The 17,648-nt window shown below is 44.0% G+C and overlaps 1 protein-coding gene across 2 annotated transcripts in view; it reads right to left on the bottom strand.

Annotated features, from left to right (window-relative positions):
* GALNT9 (polypeptide N-acetylgalactosaminyltransferase 9) overlaps positions 1-17,648 on the bottom strand; it is a 444,375-nt gene that overhangs the window by 39,320 nt on the left and 387,407 nt on the right. For both annotated transcript variants that reach the window (XM_075898387.2, XM_075898386.2), the window contains exons 8-9: positions 11,748-11,885; positions 2,172-2,267 (exon numbers count right to left, since the gene is read on the bottom strand). In XM_075898387.2, coding sequence (XP_075754502.1) covers positions 2,172-2,267; positions 11,748-11,885 — 234 coding nt within the window. The remainder of the gene's footprint in view (positions 1-2,171; positions 2,268-11,747; positions 11,886-17,648) is intronic.

Here is a 17,648-nt window from a genome sequence, read left to right as displayed (position 1 = left end):
TGAAAGTGTCAGTCAAGTGTTCCGTAAGGAGCATGCCAAGGGTGGATCTTTTGGCAGTGTGAATCAAGCATCTATTCATTTTGCTGTAATAAGGTACAACCTGTCGCTGGCTTGCAATTAACCACAATAGGCAATATTTATATTTTGCAAATCTTGTTATGCTTCATGGTAATGTACATGCTACGATTCCAAGCCAATAACGTATGGCTGAACTTCATTTAATTGTTTAGTTAGCAATAAGTTCAGACATTATTTATGCACGAATGACTGTTCATTAATGCAGGTTTGATTTAAATTCTGCTTCAATAGAAATTAAAATTAAATTACAGAAAAAAACAAAGTATTGGATTTAAATAATATCTAGGTTCATTTAAAAAGAAAAGTAATAGAAAGAAAAATATGGGATGGAGGCACTTCATTTTAAAATGAATGGCAAAAAACATTTGTAAGAAAAAATTATATACATGAGGCCTAATTCATGAAAATAAATGTTGATTAGAAAAGCATATAAGCATAAAATAAATAATATTTTTTTATAATAATCTTAGTTTAAAAGTGCTTAAACAACACTTTAAGCATGTGTTTCACTGCATCCCTATTTAACAATGCATAGAAGCCACCACTAAAAGTTAAGTTCATGCTTGCATGCTTTCTTGAACAGGGCCTTATTGGTCTACTGCAAAGCTTAAGGCAATAAGACTAATCCCGTGAGCAAGTGATAAACAATTTTGTAAGGATCGTACACTCTAAATTCAGTATTTTACAATATTCTATTATAAGAACAAATTTAAAATATTTTAATATTTTCTTTAATTGACATCTTTAGAACATAGATTCACAAAGTAAATTACATAGTTCTTTGGTTACTATAGTCTGGACAAAATTGTTTGATTTTGGTCAATTAAATTCTTATGGTGAAGCCACATATTTTCATTTACCATTTAAAGAATTTTTTGTGATAAAATTATTATAGGTCAATATGTTTGTGAAAGTATCCCATATAAATTGGAAAAAACCCATGTGACTAATATCCCATTGTCTTTGTTTGGTAATGTTGTACTTAGATCAATGCTGTTCAACACATTCATAAATGATCTGGAAAAAAGAGGTAAACATTAAGACGGCAATCTTTATAGTCAATACAAAATTTTTGAAGCTAATGAAGTTTCAACCTGAGTGCAGAGAGTTATAAAGGGATCTCACATAAAACTGGGTGACTGGGTAATAAAATGGCAGATGAGATTTAATGTAGACAAAGAATGTATGTTGGAAAACATAATCCCAACTACACATTGAAAATAATGGGGTCTAAAATAGCAGTTACTACTCAAGACAGAGATCTTAGAGTCACTGTAGATAGTTCTCCAATCACATCTGTTTAATGTGCAGCAGCAATCAAAAGCCCTATGATTCTAATCCTTCACATAATACATTGTCAACCTGTGGAATTTGTTGCCAGGGGATATTGTAAAGGTAAAAAGTATATGTGGGTTCATAAAGAATTAGAGAAGTTCAAGGAGAATTGATTAATCAATGGCTTTTAGCCAAGATAATCAGGGATACAACCAATGTTCCCTCTAAACTGAAGGCCAGCATAACTTCACAGGTGATTAATCAGCCCCGCTCAGTCAGAGGCTCAGGGGTCCATGCATGGAGCTGACTAACTGGGCAGAGCTGTGCTGTGCTGCTGCACAACTTAGAGGGAAGACTGGACACAACCTCATGCTCTGAGTGTTCTTAAACCTCTAGCAACCAGATGCTCGGACTGGAAGACAAGGGAGGGATCACTGTTCTGTTAATTCCCTCTGAAATACCTCGCACTATCACTGTCAGAAGACATGATATTAGGCTAGATGGACCGTTAGTCTTTCTCAGTATGACCATTCTTATATACAAACGTTTCTCTACTATTGTGAAATTGTACAGACCTGCTTTAGAAGGAACACATGATTAATACAATTTTTGGAAGATATGAGGCAAATCAGGTCTTCTGGAACAATATGTGTGAGGTGGATTTCCTTATGAAATATCTTGAGGAAAAAAGACCCTCAGTTACTCAAAGGATAAAGTAATGAAAAGCCCAAATTCTGCCAATATCCATCCAATCACATTTTGTTTAGGTCCAAGAGTTTATTGTTATTTAAGAGTAACAAAAGTGTCAGCTAATTTACCTGGGAGGACATTCCATGGCAAGGATAGAGAATCGCTTTGTCATCATCTTCTGCTCCCTGGTCTAAACAGTAGCCACTAGCTTTGCTACTACGTACCTACAAGGAGAGCATAAAAACCAATTGCTTTAGGCATCACTTCTTATAATACAAACCCAATTAACTGTAAATTTGTCGCTTTACCATTTTCAAAACAAACAGTATCTGAAAATGTTCAAAATTTCTTTGATGAAGGAAAACGCTCTCATTCACTAGTGCTGACATTCTATTAATCCTTTCCATGGACACTTGCACAGACAGTGAATTTCCTGTGTGAATAAACACAGTTGCATTCTCAAAATGTGCTACAACCTTGCCAAACTACCAGCTTGGATCAGATTTTTATTTTCAGTAATTGGACAAACCACTAAATTCACTGCAAGGGCAAATTTTGCTCCAAATTACACTTGTGTAAATTGAAATTAATTTTGTTGACTTCAGATGCTTTACACTGGAGTAAATACAGAGAGAATTTAGTTCTCTTTGATGAAACATGACTAATCACCAATGGAGTGTTTCTAATAGTAGAACACTTTATTATTAGTGTAGTATGTATTAAAGCAAATGTATATGTAATGGAAACTTAGTTGAATTAGGAGGGGAATAGTGTGTCGTGTTTGGTGTATTGTCATGAGACAACACAATAATAATAAATAGCACTGGGAGAATTTCAAAAGGTTCAAAGTTTAGGTTAAGATAATTGACTCAACCAGAAGTTCAGATACTTTCCCAGACTATCTGGACTTTATCAGTGTGAAAATCAGATTGAAAATATAATGGGATTTCAGATTTTTTCCCCCTTCCTACTCACTTTAGAAAGCAGTTTTCTCTTGTATTTTGGAACTATCTGGAACCTCGGAGTCCAGGTGAACATGAATATATGGAAAACACCTATTCTGATTTTATTAAGGAGCCATATAACTGAACATCTTGAAATCATCAGGTCAGGTTTAGTTCAGAGGATGAGCAAATTTTCAGGCATATGCATGTTATACAAGAGATGGTACATGAGCACAGCAGACAATCTGGTGAGAGAATTAAGGTATACTAACAGTTAAATTTAATTATGATTATTTTATGACCAACGTACTATATGGGCTTGTGACAGAATGTCTGCCCTGCACTGGCCTTTAAGGGCAAAACCCAGCCCTGAGGGCTGAGAGTGAAGCCCCAGCTGAGACAGTTATTGCTAATTAGTGCCCAGCTGGGGGCTATTTAAAGAATGGCTTCTGGAGGGAGAGAGGAGTTACTCTGGGTCTGGCTGGAAGCAGAAGGGACTGGGGGCTCATCTACACTGGCCCCTTTTCCGGAAGGGGCATGTAAATTTCACCAGTCGTCGTAGGGAAATCCGCGGGGGATTTAAATATCCCCCGCGGCATTTAAATAAAAATGTCCGCCGCTTTTTTCCGGCTTTTAAAAAAGCCGGAAAAGAGCGTCTAGACTGGCCCCGATCCTCCGGAAAAAGTGCCCTTTTCCGGAGGGTCTTATTCCTACTTTGAATTAGGAATAAGACCCTCCGGAAAAGGGCACTTTTTCCGGAGGATCGGGGCCTGTCTAGACGCTCTTTTCCGGCTTTTTTAAAAGCCGGAAAAAAGCGGCGGACATTTTTATTTAAATGCCGCGGGGGATATTTAAATCCCCCGCGGATTTCCCTACGACGACTGGTGAAATTTACATGCCCCTTCCGGAAAAGGGGCCAGTGTAGACGTAGCCTGGGTGTCTGGGAAGTAAGAGGCTTCCTGATGATGACCTGACCTCACTCTCAGGCTGCAGAGCCTGAGGCTAGGTTTGAGAGTACTAGGGCTGCAGGAGGAGAACCAGGAAAGAAAAAGGCAGCAGGTCCAAACCGCCTTGCCAATCACGAGTGGCCATTTCAGATTACAGTTGCCCCTGAGGTCAGGGGCTAGAGGAATACTGTCAGTGGACCATTGGGTACAGGAGAATTGGGGGAGGAGGGGTTCCCCTGGGAGAACCTCAGAGTGCAGAGACTTATAAACACCCCTTGGAAGGGGGTTGAGAGACACTGGAGAGGGCACTGCTGGAGGGTAGTGTCCTAAAGAGGATACCACAGTCCAAGAGTGACACAGGTCCAGACTGGAGAGTGAAGTGAGGACACGGGGAGACATCAAACAAGAGGCATCAGGTGGGCAGATACAAGCTATTTCCCAGTGTTACTGGCAGGAAGTGCCATGGTGGTGAGTCCACCCTATGACATGTGCTGGAGAATGAGGGCATGTGTTCCCCCCGATACAAGGGGCTATTTGATAGACTTAGATCATTGGGTCATGCTGCCTACAACTAAGGGAGTTAATTTTTAAACTCTGACCATTAGGCTGAGCCACACTACAAGCAAGGGGGCTATTTTATGAACTCGTTCCATTGGGTCACACGACCCTGCAACCAAAGGGGCCATTGGGCTGTGCCTCCCTGCAAACAAGGGGGATATCTTACAGACTCTGGACCCCAGGCCACTCAGAGAGACCTCAGAAACTGTGTGTGGAGGATAAAGGTAAATGTTAATTGGAGGGCTTGAGTGGCCCATCTTTCTGAGTAGTAGAGGGGACTAGTCTGGCTTCTGTGGGGATGGGCATCTGGACTCCGTCATGCACCAAAAGCTGAAAGCTGGTGCCTGAACCTAAAAGCTGTTATGCCTGTGGGTGCAGGGGGCACATGAAGAGGGAGTGCCCCAACTGGGTGGGAGTAGAGAGGCCCCACCTATATAGTATGGACAACGGGAGACTGGCCCCTCTGAAGGAAACAGGGGGGCCTTGAACATCAACATGTGGGGATCCCAGGCATCTTAAGAGGGAGTGCACCATGGGGACCTTCAGGGCCCCAGCTAGCCCTAAGGGAAGGGCTAAGCCACAACTGGAGGAGGGCCTGAGTGAAGGGAAGGCACACAAGGTGCTTCCGTTGCCATGCTGAGAGCCATATCAAAAGTCATTGCCCTCAGGGAGAGGGTCAGGAGGCCAAGAAGGAGGTTCAGCAGAAGGTTAACCCAAAGGAGAGAGTGGTGAGGGCAAAAGTTTCAAGTAAGGGTACGTCTACACTACAGCGCTAGTTCGAACTAACTTAGTTCGAATTAGTTAATTCGAACTAAGCTAGTTCGAACTAACGCATCTAGAACTAAAAACTAGTTCGAACTAGCGTTTTGCTAGTTCGAACTAGTAAGTCCACATTGAGTGGACTCTGAACAGGGCTTAAGGATGGCCGGAAGCAGTGCCGGCAGGGCATAAAAGGAGGACTTAGAGCATGGAGATGCTGTCTCAGGCTAGCCGAGGGCTGCGCTTAAAGGGTCCCGACCCCCACCCCGGACACACAGTTCTAAGGGGTGCCCCGCTTGCAAAGAAGTTCTGGCTTGGAGTGCCCTGAGTGCCCACACTGGGCACATCACACCACTCGGCCATCAGCCCAGCTGCACTTGCCGCAGGCTGCCATCTGGGGAGAGGGAGTAATTGGGGGGCTGCAGGAGAGCTTCCACCCCCAGAAGCCCGCAGAGCCAGCCCAGTCCTCCCCATCGGGGGCTCGTACCCCATTCCTCCCTCACCTCCTTCCACTTACCCTTCCCTAGCCCCCCTTCTTATTGATGTACAAAATAAAGATAACATTTCTTCCAACATTGACTCTGTCTTTATTGAAAAAAACTGGGGGAGACTGGGAAAAGGAGGTGGGAGAGGGGAAGAGAAAGGCTGGGAGAGGGGAGGGCAACTAACATGATCAGGGGTTGGGAACAGGTCCCAGATGAAGAAAGGCTACAGAGACTGGGACTGTTCAGCTTAGAAAAGAGGAGACGGAGGGGGGACAGGATAGAGGTCTCTAAAAGCAGGGGTTGGGTGGAGAGGGTGCATTCAGAAAAGTTCTTCCTGAGTTCCCATAAAGAAGGACTAGAGGACACCAAAGGAAAGGAATGGGTAGCAGGCTTGAAACTAGTAAGAGAAAGTTGTTGTTCTTGACAAAGCAAATAGTTAACCTGTGGAACTCCTTGCTGCAGGAGGCTGTGAAGGCTACAACTAGAACAGAGTTTAAAGGGAAGTGAGATCAAGTCATGGAGGTTGGGTCCATGGAGTCCTATTAGCCAGAGGGTAGGAGTGGTGTCCCTGCCCAAAGTTTGTGGAAGGCTGGAGAGGGATGGCACGAGACAAATGGCTTGGTCATTGTCTTCGGTCCATCCCCTCCAGGGTCCCTAGGGTTAGCCGCTGTTGGCAGACAGGCTACTGGGCTAGATGGACCTTTGGTCTGACCCAGTACGGCCATTGTAAGCTCAGGGCTCAGTGTCGGGGGTCTCAGTGGACCCCCTTGATTTTCATGCACACCTGGTCCTAGGTGGCCAGGCTGGCAGCTCTCCTGCCCTAGACGGCCACTTTCCTGTGCCTAGTGCGGAGATCGTGGACGAGGTCCACGATGTCCGCACTAGCCCAGGAAGGTGCCCGCCTCTTGCGGTCCAGGGCAAGCTCCCGGGAGCCGCCAGCCTGGTCCCGGCAAGAGGGGGTGGGCTGGGGGGCATCGGGTGGGTGGCTCTGTGCCGTGCCAGGTGCAGGGTCTGCTAGCTGGGTGCTGGCAGGCTTGCACCTGGCACGGGCACTGTAGCCAGCCCGTGCCCCTTTAAGGGGTCCGGGGCCGGGAGGGGGGCATAGAGTTTCCCTGGTGTTGGCCAGAGTGGCCACCAGGGAAACCTGGGGAGGGCTAGCCTCCCACTAGTTCGAACTAAAGGGCTACACAGCCCTTAGTTCGAACTAGCTAGTTCGAACTAGGCGTTAGTCCTCGTAAAATGTGGTTTACCTAGTTCGAACTAAGCGCTCCGCTAGTTCGATTCAAATTCGAACTAGCGGAGCGCTAGTGTAGCACCTTTTAAAGTTAGTTCGAACTAACGTCCGTTAGTTCGAACTAACTTTGTAGTGTAGACATACCCTCAGGGAGTGTCTGAGGCAGAAAGGCTCAGGACAATTCTGGAAACCCACCTGGGAGCAGGCTGTGCTTCACGGGGGATCCAGACTGAGAGAAAGACCCTCACTAAGGTGGAGAGGGCCACTGTGGGGACCCAGACTCTTGAAGAGGGGAGCAGGACTCTCCAGAGGCCGGAGAGCCTGAAGAAAGAGAGACATCCTTCATGTCCAGCTGAGGGAGATGCTGGGGTATTAGGCTACGTCTACACTGGCACCCTTTTCCAGAAATGCTTAAAACAGAACAGTTTTCTGTTATAAGTATTTCCGGAAAAAGCGCGTCTACATTGGCAGGATGATTTTCTGGAAAAGCACTTTTTCTGGAAAAGCGTCCGTGGCCAATGTAGACGCGCTTTTCCGCAAAAAAGCCCCGATCGTCATTTTCGCGATCAGGGCTTTTTTGCGGAAAAGACTACTGTGCTGTCTACACTGGCCCTTTTCCGGAACAGTTTTTCCAGAAAAGGTCTTTTGCCCGAACGGGAGCAGCATTGTTTTTCCGGAAAAGCACTGACAATTTTACAGTAGATCGTCAGTACTTTTCTGGAAATTCAAGGGGCCAGTGTAGACAGCTGGCAAGTTATTCCAGAAAAGCAACTGCTTTTCTGGAATAAGTGGCCCAGTGTAGACACAGCCATAGGCTGTGTCTACATTGGCACCCTTTTCCGGAAAAGGGATGCTAATGAGACACTTCGGAATTGCAAATGCCGCGGGGGATTTAAATATTGCAAATGCCAGAATTGCAAATGCCGCGGGGTTTTGCCGGAGAAAAATGCCAGTCTACACGGGATCTTGCAGTAGGAATAAGGGATCTTCTGGAAAAGTGTTTATTTTCCGCAAGATCCCGTCTAGACTGGCGCTTTTCTCCAGCAAAACCCCGAGCCGGAAAAAAGCGGCAGCCATGTTCATGCAAATGCCGCGGGGGATATTTAAATCCCCCGCGGCATTTGCAATTCTGAAGTGTCTCATTAGCATCCCTTTTCTGGAAAAGGGTGCCAATGTAGACACACAGCCATTGGGTACAACATCCCCTCCCCTCACGGGAGATACTTAAAGGGGAGGGTGTATGATAGAACGACTGCCATGCACTAGTCCTTTCAGGGTAAAACACAGCCGTAAGTGAGAGCTGAGAGTGAAGCCCCAGCTGAGGCAATTATTGCTAATTAGTGCCCAACTGGGGGCTATATAAAGAAGGACTCCTGAGGGAGAAGAGGGGAACTTACTCTTGCTCTGGTCGGAGAGCAGGAGAGAGGCTTCCTGGAGGTAGAGCAGTGCTGTGGAAGGAAGGCAGATCAAGGGAAGCTCTGGTCTGACCAGATCCCAGACTGCAGGGCCTGAGGCCAGATTTGAATGCAGGAAGGCTTCAGAGACCCACCCGGGATAGGCAAAGGCAGCAGGTCCACAGCCCTTTGCAAATGTTGAGTGGCCATCACAGACTGCAGTTTGCCCCTGAGGCAGGGGCTAGATGAAGATTGGCAGTGAGTCACTGAAGCAAGGAGGGTATAGGGAACTGGGTGCTCCCTAGAAGCACCCGGGAATGCAGAGACTGATAAACACTCCCTCTCCACTGGAACGTGGCCAAGAGTCACTGGTATGGGCGCTGTTGGAGGGAAGTGTCCTGTAGAGGATGCCACCATCCGGGAGTGATGTGGGTCCGGAATTGACTTGGGGAGACACCAGCAAGAAGGAGGCAGCTGGTGGGCAGATACAAGCTAATTCCCAGTGCTACCAGTAGGAGGCACCATTGAGGTGAGTCTGCCCTGTGACAGGGCTAAAGATGAAGACAAAATTATTATGGGGTTTTGAAGATTGTGAATTGCATAAGTAAAAATATATTTTACCGCTGTTTCCACTCGATTAATTTATTTTCCTAAAACTCTGAAGTCCAAAGACTACAGTGATCTCTTTTTCTCAACCCCCCCCCCCCCCCCCAAAAACCAGAAGAGAAGATATTTAATAACAAGATGTCTTAGTGTCAATACATATAATTATTTACAATACATTTCAACATAGCTATCAGACTCTAGAATAACTATGCCGGTTTATATCTGCTAAATATCTGGCTTTGACTCTATAGCTCAATACATTTTAATAACTAAGGCAATGTCTACACTACATGCTTATTTCAAAAATAACTTATGTTATTTTGAAATAATAAAGTGTGCGTCTACACAGCAAACTTGTTTTAAAATAGCAGGCTTCTTACTCTGACTTCTAGAACTCTCATTTCATGAGGAGTAAGGGAAATCAAAGGAAGAATGTTCTTCCTTCAACTTCCTGCTTTGTAGACAGTGCCAAAAGCTCAGTGAAGGTACTTTGATTTCAGCTATGCAATTGATGTAGCTGAAGATGCATATCTTAACTGGACTTTAAGGTCTGTGTACACTGTGGGCTAAGATACCAGCAAGCTTCCTTTTTAACATAAGAACTTTCTATCTGATCACTCAATGGAAACAGATTTCATTATAGTGAATGACTTCCTGAAAACATGGTGTAATTGGCATGACATGATCAAGCACCAATGGGCTTCTCAGTTAACAACCTTCTTTGACCTCATGGATACAAATAGCTAATGCTGAATTTACTAATGTCCTTTCTTATTTAGTGCCAGAGACTGTTATAATAAGATATAAAATATTACCCAGTAAAACGTGCACTTTGCATCAAAATCTAAAATGAATGACCTATTTTTATGAGCTCAATTACATGTTACAGTAAAGAAGAATGACCATAAGAAAACTCATTGCATTATGTTTTGAATGTATCTTCAGTAGGCAATTTCAGATTTTGTTTTAAATTGTACGACAGTGAAGTTATTAGAACTTTGCCTCATTCCAAGTTGTAAATCCTATCAGTCTTTCTCTAAATAGGAGATTATGCTATTACCTATTTATATATGAATAAAAACAAACAACAGAAAACCCCTACAGGTGAGCCTCAGCCACAGATGCACCTCCAAGCTTTCTTAATAATCAGGCAGTTTTGGAATCTTGGTTTTTGTTTGGCCACTGTAAATAGAGGAGGATTTGTTGGAAGAGCTCGTGGAAGAGGTGGTGGCCCCAGTCAAAACTGGAACCAGGGATATAGTAACTACTGGAATCAGGGATATGGCAACTATGGCTACAACAGCCCAGGGTATGGTGGCTATGGAGGATATGACTACACTGGTTACAACAACTACTACGGATATGGTGACTATAGCAATCAGCAGAGTGCTTATGGGAAAGTATCCCGGCGAGGTGGGCATCAAAATAGCAACAAACCTTACTAAATTATTCCATTTGCAACTTATCCCAAACAGGTGGAGAAGCAGTATTTTCTCATTTGAAGATTCATTTGAGGTGGCTCATGCTACCTGCTAATAGCAGTTCAAACTAATTTTTTTGTATCAAGTCCCTGAATTGGAAGTAAGACGTTGGGTCCCTTTGAAGTTTAATTGAGTTCTCATTAAAACAAAATTGCTTTCACTGTCTTATTTCTTAATTGCTATGCTTAAGAATCAATTTGTTTTATGCCCCTTCCTTGGTATTGTAGAGCAAGTCTTGTGTTTAAAAGCCCAGTGTGACAGTGTCATGATGTAGTAGTGTCTTACTGGTTTTTTAATAAATCTTTTTGTTAAAAAAAAATAAATAAATAGAGGAGTCAGGTGCAAAGCATGCGTATGGATCAAAGCATCTCTGCCATTCCGATATGTCTGGAGCCTGGAGCATAGTTTGGGCTAATTTTTAAATAGATCTGTCTATAAAAATTATGTCAGATTTTGCAAGATCTTATTCAGCACTAGTCTATGGTGGAAAGAGAAGGAAAAGCAGAAGCTAATTTCAAACAAACTGATGTTTTTATCTACTTTGAGTCTCAGCTGTTGTGTATAAGACTCATCCAACTGTAGTCTTGCTTATGTGGGGGTATCAGTTTTCCTTCAGCCAGCAGGATTTTCAAAACTCAGTGGGCAAAGTCAATGTATTCATTCATACGATTTTAGTGAATGTGGCCAAAAAGAGACCCCTTTTTTAGAGGATCCAGTGACCATGCCACCACAGCTGTAATTCATTTAGATTGAATGCCTCAGTTACCTTGATTGCAGACTTGATCTTGTTATTCAGGACATTATCCCATTTGAAACAAATTGCCTTGGCTTTTCAATATTGAGGCTGCTGTATACCAAAAGAAAAACCAGGATAGTGCATATAATTGTTCCTGATATTAATTTATTTGGATGCACTACAGTGGCAAACAATATTCCCTCTATCTTTTTTCCATCCATGTGTGGAATATATTCTGTTATGTGCACTGAAGCATGTGCAAATGTCCACCACAATCAGAAAGATCTGCAGCCAGCTGTGAGAGCTCTTCTAATTAGATGGACAGCATTTCAATCTTTTCTGGATGGCCACCCATGTGCATAGCTTACAGGAATCACTGATGGGAAGGGTAACATTGGTTATAGCCTATGCTTTATAGACTGGATTTAAAAGAGGTATGGAAAAGTTTGTGATGTTGCTCTCAAGACAATTTTAAACTGTATTGTCATCTGATGCTCACTAACTAAGATGAAAGGATTGCTCTAATGCAGTTATGATGGATTATCAAAGCCATACAGCACCTCTCCATAAGTGATTGTATTGTTGTAAACCCTCATTTCAGGATAGACATTCTCCAGGTACCACTTAAAACTCCGGCACTGCAGACGCTGTCGTAGAGCTATTCTTTCTGAAACATCTCCGAAGTCAACTCCTGGGTTCTGCAAAGCAGGAAGACAGCACAGAAATCCTATCATATTAACTTCACAGCTGTTTTCTTTACTTGAAACCAACCCAGCATTTATTTTATTTGAAACTACGTTCCCCCATTTCTTTTGTAAGCAGCTACTTATTGTACAGCTTACTTGGACAACAGCAAGAAACAAGATCTCACTGGAAGAAAAAGAAGAAAACTGAACAAAAACCAAAGTAGAAACAAAAGTTAAAAACAGGTTATGGGCACCAAAAGTGATGCTAAATAGTTGCAATGAAACTTTAATATAATTGCCCTGGTTACAGATTTTGTTACAAGCTTAGGATCTAAATGTGACCAAAACATCTGTCTACATTAAAACCCAGAGTGTGAAATGCAGGTTGTGTAAATGTACTTGTGGTAACTCAAGTTACAGCCACACTGTGAGCTTTTCTGCAAGAGGCAATACACATGAAGTGCGTATTAGCATTTTCCTGTGCTTCATTTGCATATTCTTTTTCATTCTGTTTTTGTGCTAGGGGTCTTTGCGCAGAAACAGCATGGCTGTGGCCTTTTTGCACAAAACTACCTTTTTCTGCAAGATTCTTATGCCTGTCCCGGAGAGGCATAAGGATCTTGTGGAAAAAGGGTTTTTTGCACAAAATGGCCATTGCTACACTGCCTGTTTTTGTGCAAAAATGGAATGAAAGAGACTATGCAAATGAAGCGTGGAAAAATGCTAATCTGCACCTCATTTGCATTGCCTCTTGTGGAAAAATTCATAGTGCGGATTCTGGAGCCTGAGGTTGGAACCCAGAGTTCATCAATTCCTGCATTACACAGCCCTGAGTCCAATCACTATCCAAAATGTACATGTGACATTTTCCCACACTGTACCACAAGCTCAAACCCCTTGCTTGTGGTGCAGTGTGGTAATATGTCGCCATTCACCCAATCTCCTTGTCAAGAAGACAAAGAATGTCAGCCCATGGGATTGTGGAAAACATTTAGTGAGCTCCCAGAGCACAAGCCCAGTGGTTCTGCACCTACACTGTAAAGCAGTGGTCCCCAACACGGTGCCTGCGGGCGCCATGGCGCCCGCTGGTGCATTTGTGTGCACCCGCCAACAACCTGGGCTGGCCCCGCCCCCGGTGCGTGGCGCACTGGAGGCGCCGGCCCCAGGCACGCGACACGCACTGGTGCCTGGTGTGCAGCGCTTGGGCAGCCCCAGGCACGCGGGGCCGGCCCCAGGCACGCGGCTTGGGTGGCGGCACCGACCCCGGGCCCACGGCACAAGGCGCTCGGGCGGCCCCGGCCCTGGGGCACATGCCGGCGCCGCGTGCAAGGGCTTCCCCACCCCTGGCGTGCCCCAGGATGCACGGCCCCGCCCCCGGGCACCCGGTGCATGAGTGGCCCCACCCCCTGGGCACCCGGCGCGTTAGTGGCCCCACCTCTGGGCGCCTGGGAGCCTCTATAGGTTGGGGACCACTGCTGTAAAGAAACACTGGAACTCTGAGTCCTAGTTTGATTCAGGCTCAGACACTCCTTCCCGATGGGTTTCTGGAACCTGGTGTCCGAGCCCTATGTTAGTTCAATTTGCGTATAGAAGGAAGGGATGTTGGGCTTGAGCCTGAGCTAAAATCATGGGCTTATACTGCAATGTAGACATTGTGATGGAAACCCCTCCCCCCCTCATGCTTTATTAAATGGATTTATGGACATAAATATATATAAATCAAAGGTGCTTTGAGCAAATTATTTCTTGTAACCCATCAATCTTCATGTCATAATCCGCTGGTTCTGTTATCTTATTTTGGTGTATGTATCTTTCTTGTGTGTAAAATTAGACATATGGAATAGGGAATACTGTAGACAGGTAGATATAGAAAGCCATCTAGGCTAATTCTTCTTCTGGGAGGCCTCAATGTCTGGACAATCATATGCAAATAGCCTTTTGTCCTCAAGTCTCACCAATGGTTGGTGGGGAGTAGCCAGGTGACTCCCCATGCAATAAGGGAATTCTTTAAAGAGAATAGGCAGGTAGGAATCTTTTGTATTTGGCTGGCTGGACACCTGGAGAAGGTGAAGCAGACATCCCAGGGGAGGAAAGATGACCCTTGTTTTGAAAGCAGCTGGAAAAGAAACAATTTTAGAGTGGGCTTATAATAAGTTTGTGCTGAGGATTTTAGTATTAGAATTTTCTAAGTGCTTTTTGTTACTTTTTATTTGCAATCTAATTTGCTCTCTGTTCTCACTTATTACCACATAAATCCCACTGCTTGTACTTAATAAAATCACTTTTACTTAATGACAAGCTTAGTGTAAATAATTATTCCCTGGGGAAGCAACCAATGTGTACATTCTTTCATTGTTAAAGGGGGCTTACCTAAATAATTTATTAGGGGTTTTGATCCCATTTGGGGAGTTGTATCCCAGCAATCTGGGCCTAAAACTGCATTCTTCTTGGACCTGAAGAGGTTCAGTGTCTCTACTGCTTCCCGGGGGTGGAGGGTAGTGACCTCAGCTTGGTGTGTTGGTTGGGGGAGACCAGTGGAGCTGGCCCAGCAGGACTGAGTGGTGAGACTCCCCAGAGAGCAAGGAGGAGGATAGCAGTGGCCTTGTCAACACCCCCAAGGGTTCATCTCTAACCTCTCCCCATCACAGACACACCCTAATTTACACCAGTTTAACACACCCATAACGTTAGTGATTAGCTTCTACAAAGTTATGTCAGTTCAAACAGGATCAAGATTAAGCCTCCCAAAACTCAGAACAGGCTTGTAAAAAGGTTCATTACGCTTCACCAAACTTTTGAGCAGATATTGCTCAAGTTGTGTATGAATCAGAGTTGAAAATTATCATAGAATCATAGAATCCTAGGGCTGGAAGAAACCCTGTTGACTCATATCCAGCTTCTCATCCACTGTAATCCCCAGGTCCTTTTCTGCTGAACTGCTACTTAGCTCAGGTGATGGAACTTTGCTTTGAGATTTTTGCATACATGTGAACACAAAATTTAACAAAATATTGAGTTTGAAGCATCAACTCACGTGATCCAAAACCAGAGCCAGATTTTCAGTTAGTGTAAATTGGCAGAGCTCCATTGACAGGAAGCAGGACGTCAACAGAGCTACACTGATTTACATCACCCAATGATATGACCCAATGTTTCTAAGAATGTCCAGTGAACTGAAGGTGAAGAGTTTTGTGCTGCTGTAATTGGCTAGATCTACACTGCAGAGCTTTTCTGGGATACCGGAGATATTCCATAAAAGCTCTGCATCATCCAAGGAATGCATCTGATTTTTTCCAAAAACAATTTCAGAAAAGGAGACGCGTTTTTTTGGCCATTCCAGTAAACTTTGTTCTACAAGGAACAAGGGATCTTCCGAAAGAGGTTTTTTTTCCAACATTTGGCCCCGTGTAGGTGGGCCAAATGTTGGAAAAGCCTCTTTCGAAAGAAAAGTGGAAAAAGATACGCAAATTGTGGTTTGCAATTTGCATATCTTTTTCCCACTTTTCTTTGTAGTGTACACATAGCCATTGTAAGCACCTTATATATTTCCTTCAGAAATATCACTGTATGCTTAGCACACAATACTGAATACCTGGTTACAATTCAGCCGTATGTCTTAGCTTGAGGTTTATTAGTATCTTCCTGACCCAGACATATAGTTTTCCAGAGAAAATACAACTTTAGTAATGCCTAGCCTTTTCTATTTGCCACATAAAGATTAATTCCAGCTGTGATGGGGTGCGGTCACAGATGACCCCTTGGGAGTGACTCCTGGGGTGCTGACATGGCCATTGCCACTTGCCTTCCTGCTTTCTGGGGCTCCTTACTGCCTGGTCCTGCTAGGCCAGCTCCACTGGTCTCCTCTAGCCAAGGCCCCAAATAGAGATCCCTGCCCCCACCGAGAAGCAGTACAGACACCGAACTTCTTCTGGTCTAAGGTGAGTGAAGTTTAGGGCCCAACTTCCTGGGATATCACTCCTCAAATAGGATCAGACCCCAAAGTATTAGGTAAGCCCCATTCAGCAATGAAAGGGGAAATGTTCACACTGGTTGTCCCCCCAGGTAGCAATTACTTACACTGGGTTTGATAGAAAATAAAAATTATTTTTTTAAGAAGAATCACTAGGATTTAAGTGGTAATAAGTGAGAACAGGACAAGCAAGGTAGATTACAAATCAAAAGAAACAAAATGCTTGGCTAATTCTACACTGAAACTTCCATACAAACTCTTCAAACTCACCCTAAAACCTCCTTTCCAGCCGCCCCTCCAAACCAGGGCACTCCCCTGCCCCCCAGGGACTTCAGCTCCTTTCCTTCAGGTGCAGCCCACCAAAAGATGAAGGCCTGCACTTTCCTATTCTTTTTGTTAAGGAATTGAAGACATTCCCTATCAAGTCCTGCTCAAATGTAAGGGAAAATGAGATTGTCTAACAGTTGCTCATCAAGACTTTGAAGGTAACACCCTCATATCTCTCATTCACACATTTGAAACCCACAAAGTATTCTCCACTCCATATGTCTACATTTACACATACACATAATACATACATCTAAGTAAGAGAAACAGAACCAGCAGATCATGACACGAAGATTGACGGGTTGAAATGATTTGCTCAAAGCACCTTTGAGTTATGTATATTGATGTCCATACATCCATTTCATAAACCGGGGGGGGGGGGGGGGGAACTAAAGGGGGGGAGTGTTCACACCGGCCACAGAAATGTAGCCAATATTACATACACATCATTCAGCGTGAATAAGGTTAATTGCTAGACATAGGATTCCTGGATCACTAAATTGGCCGGGAAGGGATTATAAGAAAGGGTATAACCACATCTTTGGTGCATTGAAACAATGTTTTCTTGACTTGTTAAAGAAATCTGCTGGTTCATAGGAGCATTCTTTTGCTTTTGTGTGAATCAGTTAGCCATCCTCTAGCCAGAATGCAAGCCATTCATAGACTCTGAGTGGCTTGACACAGCAATCAAGTACAGAAAGGATAGTGTGAAATACACTGGGGTATTGTAGACTGATACAGCAATCTGTCAGATGGCAATATCTATTTTAATGAATACTTTTTTAAAGAATACTCATGAGTCTGCTACAATTAAACAATCCTCTCATTCACAATTTCATTTCAACTGAAAGTGAAGCTTAGTTTGATAAGAAGACATGTTTTGCAGTTACTTGTATTGTACTTATTCTATGTTAGCAGTGGTCATAGTGTACAGATTATTGGCTGGCAGTGTTGTGCAACAGTCAATGCTTAATATGGACATAAATAGGGTAGATAATTCTTGTTGATAAAGCAGTGAGCTTTTTACTCCTCTAACAACCATACAATCTATTTCTATAGCTAATGATAGTATAGTATTTGGTATTCCTCAGGGTATGTCTACACTACCCCCCTAGTTCGAACTAGGGGGGGTAATGTAGTCATACGGAGTTGCAAATGAAGCCCGTGATTTGAATTTCCCGCGCTTCATTTGCATAAAGCCAGCCGGCGCCATTTTTAAATGCCGGCTAGTTTGGACTGCATGCCGCCTAATCCGAACTAGCTAGTTCGTGCCGCGTGTAGCCGCGCGGCACGCAGTCCGAACTAGCCGGCATTTAAAAATGGCGCCGGCCGGCTTTATGCAAATGAAGCCCAGGAAATTCAAATCCCGGGCTTCATTTGCAACTCCGTTTGACTACATTACCCCCCCCAGTTCAAACTAGGGGGGTAGTGTAGACATACCCTCACAGTTTAATGCCCCAGTGCGACAGAGCTATGAA

The sequence above is a fragment of the Pelodiscus sinensis genome, chromosome Z, assembly GCF_052426305.1.
Source record: "Pelodiscus sinensis isolate ZL-2025 chromosome Z, ASM5242630v1, whole genome shotgun sequence".
In the NCBI taxonomy this organism is placed as follows: Eukaryota; Metazoa; Chordata; order Testudines; family Trionychidae; genus Pelodiscus; species Pelodiscus sinensis.
The sequence above is the reverse complement of the archived record's forward strand: the minus strand, read 5'-3'. Positions and strand labels throughout refer to the sequence as shown.